The sequence below is a fragment of the Melanotaenia boesemani genome, chromosome 3, assembly GCF_017639745.1.
Source record: "Melanotaenia boesemani isolate fMelBoe1 chromosome 3, fMelBoe1.pri, whole genome shotgun sequence".
Lineage (NCBI taxonomy): Eukaryota > Metazoa > Chordata > Actinopteri > Atheriniformes > Melanotaeniidae > Melanotaenia > Melanotaenia boesemani.
The window spans coordinates 7,629,197-7,647,746 of record NC_055684.1 but is presented as its reverse complement, the minus strand read 5'-3'; the positions used below and the strand labels follow the sequence as shown (position 1 = coordinate 7,647,746).

Sequence of the window (18,550 nt, the reverse complement as noted above, 5' to 3'; positions counted from 1 at the left end):
TTAAGCTGTTGTCAAATGCACAAAAAAAAAATCTAATTGGAACAAAGTACTATTTACTACACTAAAAACCCACAAACACCACTTTTTCCTGGTTAGTAAAAGTACAAAAATGATGAGTAAACCAAAAGAAATGCAACACCTGTCCGTCCCAGTTTAAACCATCATATTTCTGCTTTTTAATGGGCCATTAATGTCAAACAAAAACTTTCCAGTGAAGCTGACATCAGATCCATGTCAGCTGCTTTTATTTTACGGTGCTGTGAAAACTTCTGTTTGACTTTGATGGACCATGAAAAGCAGAGATGTGATGGTTTGGATTTTCTAACAGAAAAATATTTATCAATAATTCACAGATTACTCTCTGCATAATCCACGAATTGGTTGATCAGAAAATTCTTCAGCGTACCACTGGAGGGAGTGTGAGTACCGCCAGTGTTACACGTGCCACAGTTTGAGAACCATGAGTTTGTTGTATTGGATGACTGAAGTCTAAAGAAACAAGACATACTGGATCACTACTGGTTGGCAGAGAAGATTTAGACAAACCAGAAACACAACACGTTTTTTAAATGGAGACACATTTAAAAGGGCAATAAACAGACTTTCCAACAGTATCAGATTTCTGACCAAGAAGCATCGTTGCAGCAAAGAAATAATCCACCAAACACTCACTGACGTTTTCTGAGTTTACATGTTTATAAAGACATTTTTTCATCCTGTTTGACGTTAATGTGAATGAACTGTAAATTGGAGCTGTGACATGTCCTCTGTCAGAGTGAATGTAAATTTAACGACAGTCTGTGAAGGTTTGCAGTGACGTGTCAACTTTTAGATTCTTCCAAAACCAAATAAGAAGTATTTGAAATGAATTTAATGAATAGTACTTTTTATTAATAATATCTGAATAGTTATCCATTACACTTTTTATGTTTTAAACCAGAAGAAGAATCTGGCATCTGCAACTTTATTGAATCTAAACAGAGTTTTTGCACTTTTTATGCTGATCCTCTAATCAGAAATGATTTGTTTGCTCAGATAGATGTGAGGAGGAGAAGATGGATATTAAACAGCCATCACCAGATGTTCTTCTGTACAGCTTAAACACCTGGATTATATGTCAAATATATTTGTTGATGGAGTTCTTTTGAAATCACTTTGGAGTAATTAGGAGCCATCCTGATTAGAGTTGAGTCCGATCCCAGTATCAGGCTCATTAGGCTGAATTTCCCGATCCAGCTTACCCACCCACAGAGGAAGCTTTAGTAGTCACGTGTTTACAAAATATAAGCGTTATTATGCAGGTTTAAGCCTAAAGAAATATGCTGACTCAGAATTGGTTTATGAAATATTAGAACATTTAGAACTAAATAAATAAGATTTGGTTCAGATTAACCCACAGAAACGTTGCTCCGGTTCATCATCTTGGCCCATCAGTCTGTCAAGGATAATTCTGGAAAAGTCCTCTTGCTAAAATGCTGTAATCCTGCATGACGACGCGACTTGCATGAAGGAAGACGTGGGAATCTGCAGCTTGTTGAGCATGACAAGCTCCTTTCACAGCGCAGCATTAGCCAGCGTTATGCTTTCACTACTACGTAAACCTGTTTACACACAGTCCTGTTTAAAAAGTTCTTGCAAATCGGATCCATGAAGACGTTCCGGCCAGACTGAACAGCAGCTGCTATGATCCGAAGTCCTCTTCTGTTGGCTGCACAACAAATTAGCCTCATGGGATAATAAAGATTCCTTGAACCTTAGACCTTCAGCTGCAACGAGTGCTGTGATCCGTTAGAGTAGACCACAGTCTGTTGGGCTGTCTCTTGTCCCAGATTATTCACATACTTCCTGGTTTCCTCTCAACACGTTCTGTTAGAATATGAAAACAATCAGTTGTTCCTGCTAAAGTATAACTCCCTTTGTTTTTATTTAGGTCATGAAGCAACTACAAACATTGTCTTCCATTTACTTTAGAGGACTTTATCATTTTTTTAGGAAAACATTTAAATTGGATTCATTTTGTTTATCAGTTGCTCTCTTATTAGGACGTGATGTGCAGTTTACCGCAGCATCATAAAGCCTTACACAACAGCAGCAGTAATACAGACCATAATCACAATAAAGGTCATGTAAACGGATTTGGTATCGGAAAATATGGAAATTGGCCAATATCCAAATTTCAGATATCAGATTCCCAAAAGAGCAGATCCTGATCCTGAGGGAAGGAAGATGGATGGAAACTGGTCATCCAGGTTCCATAGCATGTAATAACTTGTTTTATGGTCAAATTTAGTATTTATGTACCATCAGCTCCTCTGTCGGCATGGTTTCCCTTTTTTTTATTTTTGTTTCTCTGAATTTAGATTCCCAGAATGCCTTTCAACAATCTCTTTGTTTGGCCTGAGTAGTTTTTATAAATGCTCGTATAAACATGTTGTAGATTTTTACTGAAGAAAATGTGCCTGATCGTCAGCCAGATATTCTCAACAGAATCCAGAGCGTTTCCAGCTTTTTCTTTCAGATGGACATAAAAGCAGAAAATGTGAATCCTGTTGGAGCATCAGCCAAATTAAAATAATCAAACCTGCATTAATGCTTGAGGGTCCATTTAATGTACCACCCTTTCAGGCCATTAGAGGGCAAAAAATCTGAAATTGCTATTTTCTATATAATATATTTTGTAAGCTGGGGGGGATTTCATTAGTAGAAAAACTAAAAGCAATATTTACATTAAATCCCCAACCACCCAAATTCTGTTATATGGAAAATAACATGTTTTTCTTTTTCATGAAAACAGTGACCTCATGTCATCAAACTGGCATTTAAAGGGTTAAAACAACTTGAATAATTACAAATTTTATATTTTAATGATGGCAGAAGTTGATAAGAAGAAAATGTGAACGAAATTATTAATCTTTAATGTTTTTTAGAGCAGTTTTTGGGAGAGGACTTTTTTGTCCACTAATGACCTGAAATGGTGGTAAATCTCCTGGTACATTTCCTGATGTCCTTAAAGAAAAATGTATTTCAAAGTTCTTCAAGAGAAATACTTATTAAAAAATATATATATTATTACAGAATGGTCCCATAAATGAAGGGAAAAATTACCTGGAAGGACAAAAAAAGTCAATATTTTCCAATAAGAGTTAAGGATGATATAACCTGCTCCAAAGCTGCTGTTCCTCTGTTTAATATTTTATACTGAATGACTTTTTCACTTCTTTTCATGCTTTTTAATTTTTATTAAATTGTGTTGGTGTTTTTAATGTTGTGCATCACATTCATGTTTTAGCTGCATGTCACAGCTGTTTGATAGCAGCTCTGTACACATTACTGACAAAGATGCAGTTTTCCACTATCTCAATGAGACGAAACTTTTCCTTCATGTACCAGCACTAATACATGCAACAGTGATGTACACTGTATACAGCACATTGCAAGAAATATTTGCATTAACTGACCAGTGTTAGTGTTTTTTTTCACTGTCTTAGGTTTTAAATGTGTATGAAAACTGATCTGTGAGATTAAACCATGTAATAACCACACCAGCTCCTTCTTTCTTCTAGAAGTTCTTTATTAAACTGAAAACCCGATTTTACACATGTAGAAGGTGTTCAACATCATTCTGATCTGTGCTTGATGCTGATGTTACTCAGACTTTAAGTAATCAGCTGTGGTGGGACCTCATGAAAGCAGGTGGAGATGATCTGAGCTTTGTGACATGGTGCATCTTCCTGCTGGAAGGAGCATCAGAAGATGCTACACTGTGGTCATAAAGGGATGGACATGGTCAGCAACAATACTCGGGTAGGCTGTGGTGGTTAAGTACTAAGGGGCCTAAAGTGGGCCATGAAAATATCCCCCACACCGTTACACCAGCAGCAGCCTGAAGCGATGATCCAGGTTTTGAATTACGGGGAGCTAAGGGGAGTTCCTCAAAAGATGTTCAGGTGATACTTTAAGCCCTAAAAATAGTCCACTTTTAGGTTACATTTAATTTTTTAATAAGGTTCCTGATGCTTCTTTAAAAGAATAGCGTTGATTTGTCAGCGTTGAGTGTTTATTCATTTAATTATTCTTCCACACGATGCAGGTGGTCCGTTCTGTTTCCAGCACCGTGGACAGCAGCATTGTTTGTTGTGTGCTGAGCGTCCATGCAACACATTTAAGACGTTCATTTTTTTGTCATTTATTAATCAGAATTAGTGCATTAATAAATTAACGCATTCAATCGCAGTGAGCGGTGGGTGCTGCCGCAGGCCCCTCCCCCATTCAAAAGAATACACACAAAGAGCCTCAGTCCTCACACAGCTCCCAGTTACAGGCTGCAGCCAGAGCTCCATGATTAGACTGAAAATGTATATGTATATAATACGTGCATGTGTGTATATACAAATAGATAGATGGATGGATATATATATATATATATATATATATATATATATACTACCGTTCAGAAGTTTGGGGTCACTTCCCTATTGAATCCCATTGCAAAGTGACCCCAAACTTTTGAACGGTAGTGTATATATGTCTGTATGTATAGAAATTCCTGTAAAAGTCACAATCAGTATTTAGATATTACAATTAAATATCAACCGTCACTGATGTCTCCATGTTATTACAGTTTTTTGGTTATGTATTGATCAGAAATCCATTGCTTCCTGCCTTTGAATGTTGTGATCAACTGGCTGAGTTTTTTAGAGTTAGCTGGGAAAAAAACAAACCAACAGTGTGTGTGTGTGTGTGTGTGTGTGTGTGTGTGTGTCAGGCTGAAGAGCTCCTGTGAATACACTCATGAATCAGTTGTTTGAACAGATCCACGTGTGTCTGCTGCTGATAAACTCAATAAAAACGGGATTCTGGTAAATTTGAGTTGTTTTTTTAAACTAAAAGCAGGACATCTTTTCATGATGAAAATCAGAAACATTGTGAATCAGTGTTCAGAGATGTAATTCATCTTCAGAATGTTCCTGAAAAAAGTGAAGTGAGAATTTCTTTCAAACAACAGGATTTTCTCTCGCGCTTTGGTTGGTGTCGTCATGGAGACGTGGACACATGACCTGAGAGGAGGTTCAATTCTGACAAAGGCCACGGAGTTCTGATGATGAAGAGCAGCTTCATCCTCAGATGAGGAGCCGCTGTAAACTTCGAGCGGCTTCAGGGTGGAGGATGGAGGCGGAGGTGGAGAAGCTCCGGCTGCTGCTGCTCCTCCTGCTCGGCTGCAACCATCTGCGCTGCTCGGCCATCGAGATCGGTAAGAGTCCCACAACGCTAGGATGCAGACTGGACACACTAACAGACGCAAACTATATTTAGCGCCATTCATTTTGTGTGCAAAACGTTTGAAGTGCGGCAGTTTCTGAAAACAGCTGAGGGGGGACCTCGGTGTGTCGGAGAAAGTTGGAATCTGTGCTTCAGGCTGGCATGAAGTGGAGATGCTGGCATGATTTATCTGGTCATGTCAATCTTTGTAGCCTGGGATTTAAAACAATTGTTGGGACAAGTTTTAAAAAAATGACAACAGTCCTTTAGTTTCTGGAAAGAAAGAGCGCAAGTTGGACTTGGCACGTGGAGTTTGGTGTGTTTGAGTTGAAGGATTTAAGAAATGTGTCTGCAGCTCAGAGCAACTGACTGACTTGCATTGTTCGTGAAATCCATCACATTCATTGCTCAGTAGATCTGCTGGCGCTGAAGCAAGATGGGAATATATAATTTAGTTGGTGTGATTACGTATCCCTAACGCACAGTGCGTCAGCGGTTAGACGCAGAGGTAGGGATGGGACTTGTCCTTGAAAGGAAAATCACCATTGTCCAGTGTGCATTAATATATTGATTGCAATGGCAACATGGAATAAAAATAAAACTCAATACTTGAAATAAAAATGCTTTAAAACAGTAATGCATTATTCTGGTGAGTAAATCAAACAAAAATAAGATAAAATAAATCTTGATAAAATAAAATAATGATAAAATAATTAAACTACCGATTAATATGATTATTTATATTTATTAAATGGAAAATAAATTAATATAATATGTAAAAGTATCACTGGTGACCTGTCCAGGGTGTACCCTGCCCCCCGCCTGTTAATTCCTGGGATAAATTAAATCAAATTTTATTTATAGAGCTCTTTTCGTGCCCAAAGCAACACAAATTGCTTTACATAATAAAAACAAATTGTGCATTTTAAAAACAAAATTTAAAAGCCTTCACACACTAGCGATAACAGGAAATTAAAACACACCTCATAGTAGTTCACACACAATAGCATAAGCACTCACACACGTAAAAACAAAGTGCATGTACACTTTCCCCACCCACCCATACCCCATTCTGTACAAACATGAACTCCCATCCCTAGTTACTGTCTCTTAACTGAATGTAAGTATAAAAGTATCAATAAAATGAAAACATCTGGCTTGACGCTGCTGTGAGGAAACGTATCTTGGGGATCCAGTCACACTGGAAGACAGCCCAAAAAATTACCACAGAGGGTGCCACCACAGGAACCACCCAGGTCAGGACAGAACGGGGTCCACACCACAGCCACAGGGCTGCAGTGCAGGACCTCCAGCCACCCAGTAAAGGGCAGTCACCATGGCAACAACAAACAAGAGCTACCTGTGTGGAGGATCCCCGTCAGTTTTCACCGATAATGGAGGCAACAGACCAGAGCAACACGGTTGCTAAACCCTCAAAAATGTTGCACTTAAGGAGCAAAAAGACCAGACGGAAAGACGAGGAAAATAGCTGTTTTTTTGTTGGTGAACACTCCTGTGGCCACCATGTTTAGTTCACCTGGTATAACAGCCGTCATGTAAGGGCAGCGAGCCCAGGTTCAACCCGGGCATCTCTTCATCTCCACACTTTATCATCTACCCGCTGAACAATAAAGGACACTAGAGCCCCACAATGTTAAAAATATCAAAAGAGATAAAGTATTTTTTCATTTCATGATTGATGACATCATGGTGACATCATGACTAATAGATTTTGAAAGGCCTGACTAGTCGACTTCAAAAATCAACTAAAATGTCCAGCCCTAGTATTAATTAGTCAATCAAATTACATTTCAGGGAGAGGAATGTCCATGGGTAATTATGATGCAGTAATGATGAAATAGAGTAGTTATAGCTTAAAATCAACAGTGTGACTGAGCTTAATACATAAAAAAGCTGTTTTTATAGCCAACTAATTTGGACATTGTCAAAATATTGAGGGAAAACATTAACCATAACAGACTGTTTGTAGTGTTTTGTTATATATTTCACTGAGATGTAGCTCCTGTTACAGTACAACCAGTCTGGAGTGACATTACAGTGCAAAGAATAACATGATAATATATAAAACCAACTGAAGTGTAAAGTGATTTAAAGGAAGCAGTGGAAGGAAAACACGTGGTTGCTGCCCTTTTTCCGTCCAAAGCTGTATCTCACACCAGCGTGTCACACAAGCACCTCAACAATCTCCAACTGAAGCTCCTCATTTTCACCATTTAATGCCTGACCCAAGAAATGATGAACAAATGGTTCTCATTTTAAGGTCTGAAGTCTTTATTTGGCCCCTTAACAAAATGTAACGAAAATTTAAAATAAACCAAAATAATTAGCATATGTACCATTTGTTACAATATGATGTCAAAAGTATCCACAAGGGGGCAGAAGACAATTATCAGATTGTAAACAACAGAGTTTTGAGCAAAGTTTTTACCCCAAAGTGATACAATAGGTCTCAGAAACTGTATGTATATAAAAGAGGTCACTCAGGTCCCAGCACGCCCTGCTCTCTCATGTGTTGGATAGTGTACCTTTGAGGTTTTATGTCTACTTTCATGATATGGTGGAGTTAAACTATTTCCCATCAGCAGGCGCCGCCTGGCTTTGTTACATTCCCGGGGGTCAGTGCACAAGGATCTGGTTGTCTCCCAGGGAAACAGAGCTAATAAACTCCAGCGGTGGTCATAAATTTCCTCATTATTTGGCCTATGGCCCTGAGCCAGGGGGCAGTGGGTGACTGGGTGGGGGCTGCTGGAGCTGGATCTGCCCACCCATCTGTTCTGGTTTTGCCTGCAGATGAGCAGTGAGCTGCTCCTCAAATTATCACCATCCTGATGATGTGACTGTATCTTGTGTTGAGCTCTACAGTGTTCCAGTGATAACGATTAAACATCAGTGTGCTTAGATCCTGTATCAGTAACAATCACCCTGCTGCAGAAATAACACCTCAGTCAGTCTCTATAACAACAGCAGGTAATAATTCAGAGTAACTCTTCATGTCATTAATTTTCTATGTGAGTACTGAAAACAATTTAAATATTCACAATAATGTAAATACCTACATTTAAAAATCTGAATTGTATTAAAACCTTGTAATTATAAATCTACCGAAATTGGGTATTTATTTTTATAGATGGGTTTAAGTATGAAATCTGTGTTCAGATGTGTTATGTAGTAAGCTGTGTCACATGTGGATCACATGTAAGGTGCTTTTTATATGAAACACATGTGGAATCATGGTTTTGGAACATTATCATCTGCTCCAAATCTGGTCCACATGTGGTTTTGGAACATTATCATATCCTCGACAAGTGAACCACATGTGGAAATGTAGTTTATTATTATGATTGAGATGTAGATGGTGGACTCAGTGACTGGTGTTTTTCTTCCCAGTGAATGTGGTGGATTTCTGCGGCCAGACGATCCGTGATGATGGCATGATCGTCAACTCGCATCAGGAATCCAAGAAGTACTACTTTGTGACCATGGGGACAGACTGTCACCTCACTATGCAGGCCAGCTCTCCTAAAGACAAGGTCCAGTTCTACTTTCGCTTCTTCCTGGTCTACAGCTTGCTCCGGGTGGCTCCTTTAAGCCCTGCCCCTTTCTTCCCAGAGTCCCCACGTGGTTCTGCCCCCTTTAACCCTAAGCTTGAGCCTACCTCTGATGAGAGCCTGGGAGACCCCTGTCATGCTGGCTCATATGTTCAGTTCTACGATGGTCGGGACCGAAACTCACCCCCCCTTGGGTCTCCACTTTGTGGGAAAAGTCCCCCCCGGCCAGTGCTGTCCACAGGAAACTACCTGACCCTGAGACTGGTGACCCGGGGGACTCAGCCCAGGGTTGACTTTGTTGGGGATTTCACCTCCTTCAGACTGGGTAAGAAAGACAGAAGTAAGTTTGGAAAGCATTTAGTCAATCATTCACTGTTGCTAGGTAACAGGAAACTATCAGCATCTCCAGTTTTAAAGATACGTACTGCTGCTATCTGATTTCAAAACCTGTTGTTTTCCAGTGACATTAGGTTATATTAAGATGACCCAATCTTTATAAAAGATAGGTTGAAAACTATAGTAATAACAGCAGAAAGGTGATGCATTCAATGACCCCAGCAGATTCTGATGTTATCATACACATATAGCAGGCTCTTAAAAAATCAATTATTCATTTTCAGTATTTATTTATTTCAGAATAAAAATTTTAGTTGAGAAACTCAGTGTATCATTAAAGGTTTGCAGAGTCATCATGTTTGTCTCTTCCTCTTCAGGTTTCAACCAATCGGAGTGCAGCAGTGAGCCCTACTTCACCTGCAGAAATGGCAAGTGCATCCCCATCAGTCTAGTGTGTGATGATAAAGGCATCGACAACTGTGGGGATGGAAGTGACCTGGAGGAAAACTTAACTACAGGCTGCAAAGGTCAGTCAAGATACTCATATGCATCCATGTTTGCATTTTAGGCTGCAACACCTTCCCAAAAAAGCTGAACGGTGGACAATTTAGGTTTGGTGATTAGGTTTAAGAAAAGAGGATGATTTTGTCCAGCAACTTCCACAAATGAAAATGGTCTAAGCTGAACTCTCCCTGCATAACATGTAGGAAATGTTTCAGTTAAATTCAGTTCTCTGATCCCTCAGACGGAGGTGAATCAGGATACTCCAGAGCAGGGATCTCCAACTCCAGTCCTCGTGAGCTACTGTTCTGCAGGTTTTAGATGTCTCCTGCTACAACACACCTCTGCACAAGCCTGTTAATGACCCAGTGATTTGAGTCAGGTGTGTTGCATCAGGGTAGAATCCAAAACCTGCAGGACAGTAGCTCACAAGGACCAGAGTTGGAGATCCCTGCTCCAGAGGCTGCAGTTGTACATAAAGCTGTGTTTGGGCCTCCCTTAACCACTGATCACACAGAGAAACATTTGCAGTGGACACAGAAATACATGAAGACTCAGACAGTTTTATTCTCTGATGAATGCTGTGCTACACTGGATGGTCCAGAGGTCTGGATGGTTGGTGAATGGCCACCATGTTCCAACAAGACTGCCACATCAGCAAGGTAGTGATGGTTTGTGCTGGAATAATGGGGAGAATTGTTCTACCTGACTATTTTCTGCTTTGGTATAAATGGAAGAAGCGTACACTCTGCCGTAAAGACAACGCTGCATCCCATGCTGTAGCAATACCAGCAGAATCTTGCTGCAATGGGTATACAAGTAGAAAGCCTCATTGTGGGACCACCATCATTCCCTAACCTCAACCCTACTGACAACCTGTGGAGTTTTTCCAGACATTTATATCTCATCCAGGAGGTTTACAATCCAGCCACAAAATGTAGTGTTTATTCAGAGACTCTATATGGTAAATCCACAATGATCCACGATAACAGCATTATTTATCACATTTTCATAAAAAAAGATCACTAGCACTACTATGTTGCTAAGAGAACTCTGTTTTTAGCTGGAAAGGATGATGAAGCCACTTCCTGTCAAATTTTTCACCAATCAGAGCTTAAATTGACAATAATGTCCAATCACGAAAAGCCAAAGATCAACAAGTAAGCAGAAAGTTCTATGTGTGTCTCAATAGAAGAAAAATAATGATCCTCTATGGCAGGAATAAAATCAAGAAGATAGTTTATGATGCACAGTCACACCAAAACCACTGGTGTTGGAGTTGGTTTTGTGAAGATATCCATCCATCCATCCATTTTCTCTCGCGTATCCGGAGTCAGGTCGCAGGGGCAGCTGCCTAAGCAGGAAAACCCAGACTTCCCTCTCCCCGGCGGGATCCCGAGGCGTTCCCAGGCCAGCCGGGAGATGTAGTCCGTCCAGCGTGTCCTGGGTCTTCCCGAACATAGATCGACCGGTAAATCGAGAGCTTTGCCTTTTGGCTCAGCTCCTTCTTCACCATGACAGACCGATGCAGAGTCCGCATCACTGCAGAAGCCGCACCGATCCGCCTGTCGATCTCCTGCTCCATCCTTCCCTCACTTGTGAACAAGACCCCGAGATATGTGAACTCCTCCACTTGGGGCAGGACCCTATTGCAGACCCGGAGAGAGCACTCCACCCTTTTCCGGCTGAGGACCATAGTCTTGGATTTGGAGGTGCTAATTCTCATTCCAGCCGCTTCACACTCGGCAGTGAATCGCTCCAGTGAGAGCTGAAGATCATGGGCCGATGAAGCCAACAGAACCACATCATCTGCAAAAAGCAGAGACCCAATCCTGAGACCACCAAACCGGATCCCCTCAACACCTTGGCTGCACCTAGAAATTCTGTCCATAAATGTTATGAACAGAATTGGTGACAAAGGACAGCCTTGGCGGAGTCCAACCCGCACTGGAAACGATTCTGATTTACTGCCGACAATGCAGACCAAGGTCTGACACCGGTTGTACAGGGACCGGACAGCTCATACAAGCAGGTCCAGCACTCCATACACGGTCAAATGCCTTCTCCGAGTCCAAAAAGCACATGTAGATTGGTTGAGCAAACTCCCATGCCCCCTCCAAGACCCTGAAGAGAATGTAGAGCTGGTCCACTGTTCCACTACCGGGACGAAAACCACACTTCTCCTCCTCAATCCGAGGTTCGACTATCCGACGGACCCTCCTCTCCAGCACCCCTGAATAGACCTTACCAGGGAGGCTGAGGAGTGTGATCCCCCTGCAGTTGGAGCACACCCTCCGGTCCCCCTTTTTGAAGAGGGGGACCACCACCCCAGTCTGCCAGTCCAGGGAAACTGTCCCCGATGTCTACGCTATGCTGCAGAGGCATGTCAGCCAAGACAGCCCTACAGCATTCAGAGCCTTAAGGAACTCTGGGTGGACCTCATCCACCCCCGGGGCCTTACCACCGAGGAGCTTTTTAACCACCTCAGCTACCTCAGCCCCAGAGATGGGAGAGCCAGCACCAGCTACCCCAGACTCTGCTTACTCATTGGAAGACGTGTTGGTGGGATTCAGAAGGTCTTCGAAGTTTTCCCTCCACTACCTCACAACGTCCCGAGTCTATGTCAGGAGCCCCCCATCCCCACTGTACACAGTGTAGACGGAGCACTGCTTTCCCCTCCTGAGCCGCTGGATGGTGGACCAGAATCTCCTTGAAGCTGTCCAGAAGTCATTCTCCATGGCCTCTCAAAACTCCTCCCATACCTGAGTTTTTCCCTTAGTGACCACCGAAGCTGCACTCCGCTTAGCCCGCCGATACCCATCAGTTGTCTCTGGAGTCCTACAGGCCAAAAAGGCCCGATAGGTCCGCCACAACAGGCACCAGCGACGTTACGGCCACAGCTGCGGCTGGCTGCCTTGACAATACAGGCATGGAACACACACACACACAGCCCAATGTCCCCCGCCTCACCCGAGACATGATTGAAGCTCTGCCGGAGATGGGAGTTGAAACTCTTTCTGACAGGGGACTCCGCCAGACGTTCCTAGCAGACCCTCGCAACACGCTTTGGTCTGCCAGGCCTGACTGGCATTTTCCCTCACCACCTGAGCCAACTCACCACCAGGTGGTGATCAGTTGACAGCTCTGCCCCTCTCTTCACCCGAGTGTCCAGAACATGTGGCCGCAAGTCCGACAATGTGACTACAAAGTCAGTCATCAAACTGCGGCCTAGAGTGTCCTGGTGCCAAGTGCACATGTGGACACTCTTATGCCTGAACAAGGTGTTTGTTATGGACAGTCCATGACAAGCACAGAAGTCCAGCAACAAAACACCACTCGGATTCAGATCAGGGGGCCATTCCTCCCAATCACGCCCCTCCAAGTCTCGCTGTCATTGCCCACGTGAGCATTGAAGTCCCCCAGCAGAACGAGGGAGTCCCCGGAAGGAATGCTCTCCAACACCCCCTCCAAGGACCAAAAAAGGGTGGGTACTCTGAACTGCTGTTTGGTGCATAAGCACAAACAACAGTTAAGCCCGTCGCCCCACCTGAAGGTGGAGAGAGGCTACCTTTTTGTCCACCTGGATAAACCCCAACGACCAGGTGCCAAGTCGGGGGGCAATGAGCATGCCCACACCTGCTCGGCGCCTCTCACCGGGAGCAACTCCAGAATGGAAGAGGGTCCAGCTCCGCTCAAGGACAGTGGCTATGGAAGCCGCCCAGCTCACACTGCACTCAACCCCTATGGCCCCTCCTGCAGATGGTGAGCCCACAGGAGGGGAGGCCCAAGTCACCCTTTCAAGCTGAGCCCGACCGGGCAAAGGCCCAGCCACCAAGCACTCGCCTACATGCCCCACCTCCAGGCCTGGCTCCAAATGGGGGCCACGGAGACCCGCGTCTGGGCAAGGGAAACCTGGTCCTTGCTTTGTCATCATCATAGGGGTGATATGAGCCGCACTTCATCTGGTCCCTCCCCTAGACACCTGTTTGCCATGGGTGACCCTACCAGGGGCATGAAGCCCCCGACAACATAGCCGCTAGGATTGTCAGGACACATAAACTCCTGCACCACGATAAGGTGGCAGCTCAGGGAGGAGTTTTGTGAAGAAAGTAGGTAAATAGTAGCAGAAATAACTGTAAATAGTTAAATAAAATAAAATAAAAACAAAAACAGCTGGAGGGAAAATTGTAAATATGTAAATGTGTTTGTTTCAATGTCAATATTTTTCTCCTGAAAGCCAAGAGTTTAGAGAATGATGTGCAAATGAGAAAAGGCTTGGTCAGTGTGGATCTTTGTGTTATTTCTACGAAGTACGTATGTAAAGAACGTATCTATTGATACATTTGTTTTTACATCATCTTAGTCTCATAATCTGACAACTGAGGTGGTCCTGAAAACAAAGTTTGGGTGTTGACTGGGGTTAAAAGGGATGAGCTTGTACAGTACATGCAGTTTTACATGAAAAAAAAATCAGGGAGAGCAAAAATAACAAAGATTGATTTGATTTTTACCTATAAGAGCCCAATGTGACATATATGTTACATACATTACATCTGAGACATTTTGCTTCAATTTATGGTATAAACTTAGCTCAAAATCCTGTTGAACACAATCTGATACTTGTCTTCTCTCCCCTAATAGATACCCAGAGGCAGAAAACCACATTATAATATTTTTAGTGTATCACATGGTAGTTAATGGTAGATATCTCTCCCAAAAAAGTGTTAATTCTTTTGTTACAATTTGTTAAAGGGCCAAATAAAGACCTCATATTAAAAAAAAAGTGGGCTTTTTTTTTTTTTTTACCATTTTTTCATGGGTGGGGCCTTAATGGTTTAAATGGTTAAAGTACATCAATAAAATGCCATTTCTCTATGAGATAGTTGACCCACATCTGTCCCTCATCAGCAGGTCAGCTTTTACCTCCTGAGCCTCCACCCCCCATTGCAACCCCATCTCCACCTTTCTGGAATCCACCAACCAGCCTGACTCATCTGAACTGCAGCGTTCCTGACAGCGTTCCCAGTCACAAGTCAACAACAGGTGAGCAATCAGCGGGCGACGGGACTGTGTCACCTGAGAGAAGTTGCCCTCCCCAACATTCTTCAAGTCTAATAAAAATTGTGTTATTTTGTGAATTAAATTATTGTTAATTCTGCTTAAGTTAATGCTTGTCCGGGTTTAGGTTTTTCTTTTTATTAACCCTGTTTTTTAATAGAGATTCATCTTTGTGCTCATATGTGTGTGGAATTTCTTCATGATTAAGAAATACACTGCCTGTCTACAAAAAGTGTTGGAGTGTTTGATTTGATTATAGCAACATCCTCTTTGGTATCATCACAATAAGCTTCTGCAATGTCACAACATTTGTTCCTGTCCAAAGTTGCTTTCATTTTTCTCCAAGATCTTGAAGTAATGTCCGACCGCTGGACACTAGGCATGATGGCTGCATCACTTCATCCTCATCTCTTCTTACCCTGATGCACCCATTACTCTGAATCAGGATAAATGTGGACTCATCAGACCACATGACCTCCTTCCATTGCTCCTGAGTCCAATCTTTATGCTGCCTAGCAAACTTTCATATAGCTTCCATCCATATGACAAACTTTCTTATAAATAAGAGTTTCTGTGTGGATGTGGCCTGAGCTGAGTTTTTCCATCAGACTGGACTAATTGTTGTTTCAGCTGTATCTAACACACGTGACTGTTATTAACTTATTTATTATATAATGGCCACAGTCAGCCTATACAAGCAGCTGTTTGTGCTTAAAGAAAACATTTGGTCTTTAAACTCTGACTGCATCGCTGTACTGGGAACAGTTTTTGTCTCAAGGGGACTAAAACTGGGTCATACTGTGTGGACATGTAGATGTGACGCTATATTCCATCCATCCATCCACCCGTGTTCTATACTGCTTAAGTCAATTCAAATCCCAGCATTTAGCAGGAAAGGCAGGTACACCCTGGACAGGTTCTATCGCAGGCGTTATACTCTCAGTTACTTTTTGAACATTTAGTTGACAAACAACTACAATTATGCATATTATACCAAAGTTTATTCTGTAGTCTGATCACTGACATCACTGGATATTCAAATGAAGACAATGAAAACACAACCAGTACTGTTTCCTTTGTAGCAGGTTTTGTGAAAAATGATCATTTACATCTTCTGCTGACACTCGTGCTACCAGGAACTTAAAATATTTTACGACTACTACTCCAGAACTGAGCAGATTACCTCATAAAACATGACACAAATCTCTATAGATTCTAGATGCACCAAAACCAGAAATTATCATGTTTTCATCTGTTTAGGTGTATAATAACAGATATCTGCAGATTGTCAGCGCTACAACTGCCCTTCAATGATTCAGATAGTGTTTGATTATGGAAAAGGTTAAGACAGCAAAAAGAAGAAAAGCTGCAGTGTTTACTAACTCAGGTATAAAAAAATAAGGAGATCATGTCCAAGAAGTATTAACATTTATGTTTAATATGAATATATGACACAGTTTCCTACTGCTTTGACTTTAAGTATGGCCGCCATATGTTTGTTTTTCTCTGTACCCCCAGACATGCCCCCCTCCTTGTCCCTGCTGGTACTCTACATCATCCTGGGAATAGCGGCAGGCAGCCTGGTGCTGTGCTGGTGCTGCTGGTCACCTGGCTGGTTTCTATGGCGCGTCAGTGTCTGTCGCTTCATACCCTGCTGCAACTCGGCTTGCGCCTCCTGCCAGCTCTGCACTCGCAGCTGCTCCCACAGCAAGGAGCACCGGTTGGCTAAAGTCACCCCTCATACGCCGGTCAACAGGACGCCATCGGGCACAGCGGGCACCGACAGCACCGAGGAGAACGTTCCCACGGTGGCCGTGTAGAGCAGTCATGGTCCAGATGAACAGACATACAAACAGATGTGGGCTGGTATGGGGACAGATGTTTACTGAAAACACTGATGTAGTTGTGTCTGGAAAAACAGATGTACTTTTAGTTTCTCCTCAAATTATTTTAAGCAATGAGTCAAATATGAGGTGGAAACCCCGTGTTGAGGTTAAGTTAGCTCGCCTCGTTCTTTATCACTTCTTTCTTATTCCACATCATCCATCCTCAATCCTCAATTCTCATTCCTCATTCCTTATTCTTCACTTCTTTTCTATAATTTCTTACTCCATACCTCTTGTTTCTTATTCCTCGTTCCTTATTTTTCATCAATCTTTCTTTATTCCTCATTACTCGCCTCTCATTCCTTAGTCCTTTTCCTTTCTTTATTCCTCATTCTCTATGTCTTATTTATCATTCTTTTATTATTATTAGTGTTCCCTTGTTTTAAATTCCTCATTCTTAATTTCCAATCCTCAAACCTTACATCTTATTCCTCATTTCTCATTCTTTATTAATTTCATATTCCTACTTTTTTATTCCTTATCCTTTATTGCTTATTACTCATTCCCCATCCTCAGTCCTCACCTCTTATTCCTCATCCCTAATTCTTTATTCCTCATTCTATTCAAACTTGGAATATCAGATTAGTTTTAGTATCATGAGTTCATCTGTAATTCATTGTGTCTGACTCTTCGACTAAACCACCAAATCCAACAGACGCCATCGAGAGAGGTGGAGAAGAGCTGCTCATGCGTCACAATCCTAAAACATTAGACTTGCAAGACACAGCTGGATGTGTTCATGCGGACTGAAAACACGGGTTTCTGCTCATACTTCCATATTCCCTGCAGTCCAGCATCAGTGTTGTGGTTAATCTGTGGTTAAGGTGATAGTTTGGGTGAAAGCAGGGTACATTTTGATTGTCTCCAGATTTGAATGTGAAGGCGTTTTGTTCAGAGACTGGTGAAGTTTTAAACAATGAAGAATGTGTAGTTGAAGTTTCTTATAAACATGGTGTTGTAGAAGTATTGATTTAGTGAAGTAGTGAGTCTGCAGCCTGCAGCATTCTGTGGAAACATCCACGGAACGTCTCTGCTGGTGGCAACAGCTGCTCTCTGTTGGAGAAATTCCTGCAGACTTTAACCTCTCCTCCAGCACTTCTCTGTTAATAACCAAGTCTGGACAAACTCATATAGTTTCCTCAAGTCACTGTAGAGAACGTTTTGTTTTAATTGTATATAAAATTCTTTCATGCTCAGAAGTGAATGCAATAAATGTAATAAAAAAACATAAATGTGTGTAATATATATGAATTGTATATAGTGATGGTAAAAGAAAACCCTCTAAACGCACCCATTTGACAATAATTTAAAATGTCATGGTTACAGTGGAGTCAAAACAAGTGATCTTTTGGCTTTATTTGTACAGCGTCGATCTCAAAGCACTTTTACAGTCCACTCATCCATCCATCAATCCATCTGTCCATCCAGCCGTCTGTCCATCCGTCCATCCATTCATCCATCCATCCATCCATCCATCCATCCATCCATCCATCCATCCATCCATCCATCCATCCATCCATCCAATCACCCACCTACCCACCCACCATCCATCCATCCAACCACCCACGTACCCATCCATCCATCCATCCATCCATCCATCCATCTTCTACTATTTAACATCATGTAATCAAATAGGCTTTTAAAGGATTTAAATAATTATATTAAATATTGTACTTGGTGTTTTTCATTAGGACTGATTGAGTGATCTGAGGGGAAAATGGAATAAAATATTAACTTATCCTCTAATGACCCAAATGGGTCATTAAAGTTTTAAATGATCATTTACAGACTCTGGGGATTCAGCTATTTTAGTTCTTTCAGATCTCAGCACTGCTTTTAATACTGTTGATCACAGAATTTTAATTTCTCAGCTTGAACAAAGCAGTGGAATCAAGAGTGAAGCACTTGAATGATTTAAATCATATCTTATTAATAGAAGTT

At 41.9% G+C, this 18,550-nt stretch overlaps 1 protein-coding gene across 2 annotated transcripts; it reads left to right on the top strand.

Annotated features, from left to right (window-relative positions):
* The first annotated feature begins 5,064 nt into the window (after positions 1-5,064).
* Positions 5,065-16,969, top strand: ldlrad2 (low density lipoprotein receptor class A domain containing 2). 2 transcript variants are annotated; one of them, XM_041980123.1, is made up of 5 exons: positions 5,065-5,251; positions 8,668-9,153; positions 9,542-9,691; positions 14,577-14,708; positions 16,242-16,969. In XM_041980123.1, the coding sequence occupies exons 1-5, from the start codon at positions 5,125-5,127 to the stop codon at positions 16,541-16,543; spliced, it is 1,197 nt and encodes a 398-aa protein (XP_041836057.1). In that variant the 5' UTR covers positions 5,065-5,124; the 3' UTR covers positions 16,544-16,969. The 2 variants fall into 2 exon arrangements, with proteins under 2 accessions (XP_041836057.1, XP_041836056.1); XM_041980122.1 differs by having other exon boundaries at positions 14,574-14,708.
* Positions 16,970-18,550: the final 1,581 nt, after the last annotated feature.

Bases quoted from the DNA above. Each gene is read 5' to 3' on its own strand.
- ldlrad2 (XM_041980122.1), top strand. From the start codon at position 5,125: ATGAGGAGCCGCTGTAAACTTCGAGCGGCTTCAGGGTGGAGGATGGAG. The intron at 9,154-9,541 runs GTAAGAAAGACA...CTTCCTCTTCAG, and splicing joins TTTCACCTCCTTCAGACTGG to GTTTCAACCAATCGGAGTGC. The intron at 14,709-16,241 runs GTGAGCAATCAG...CTGTACCCCCAG, and splicing joins CAGTCACAAGTCAACAACAG to ACATGCCCCCCTCCTTGTCC.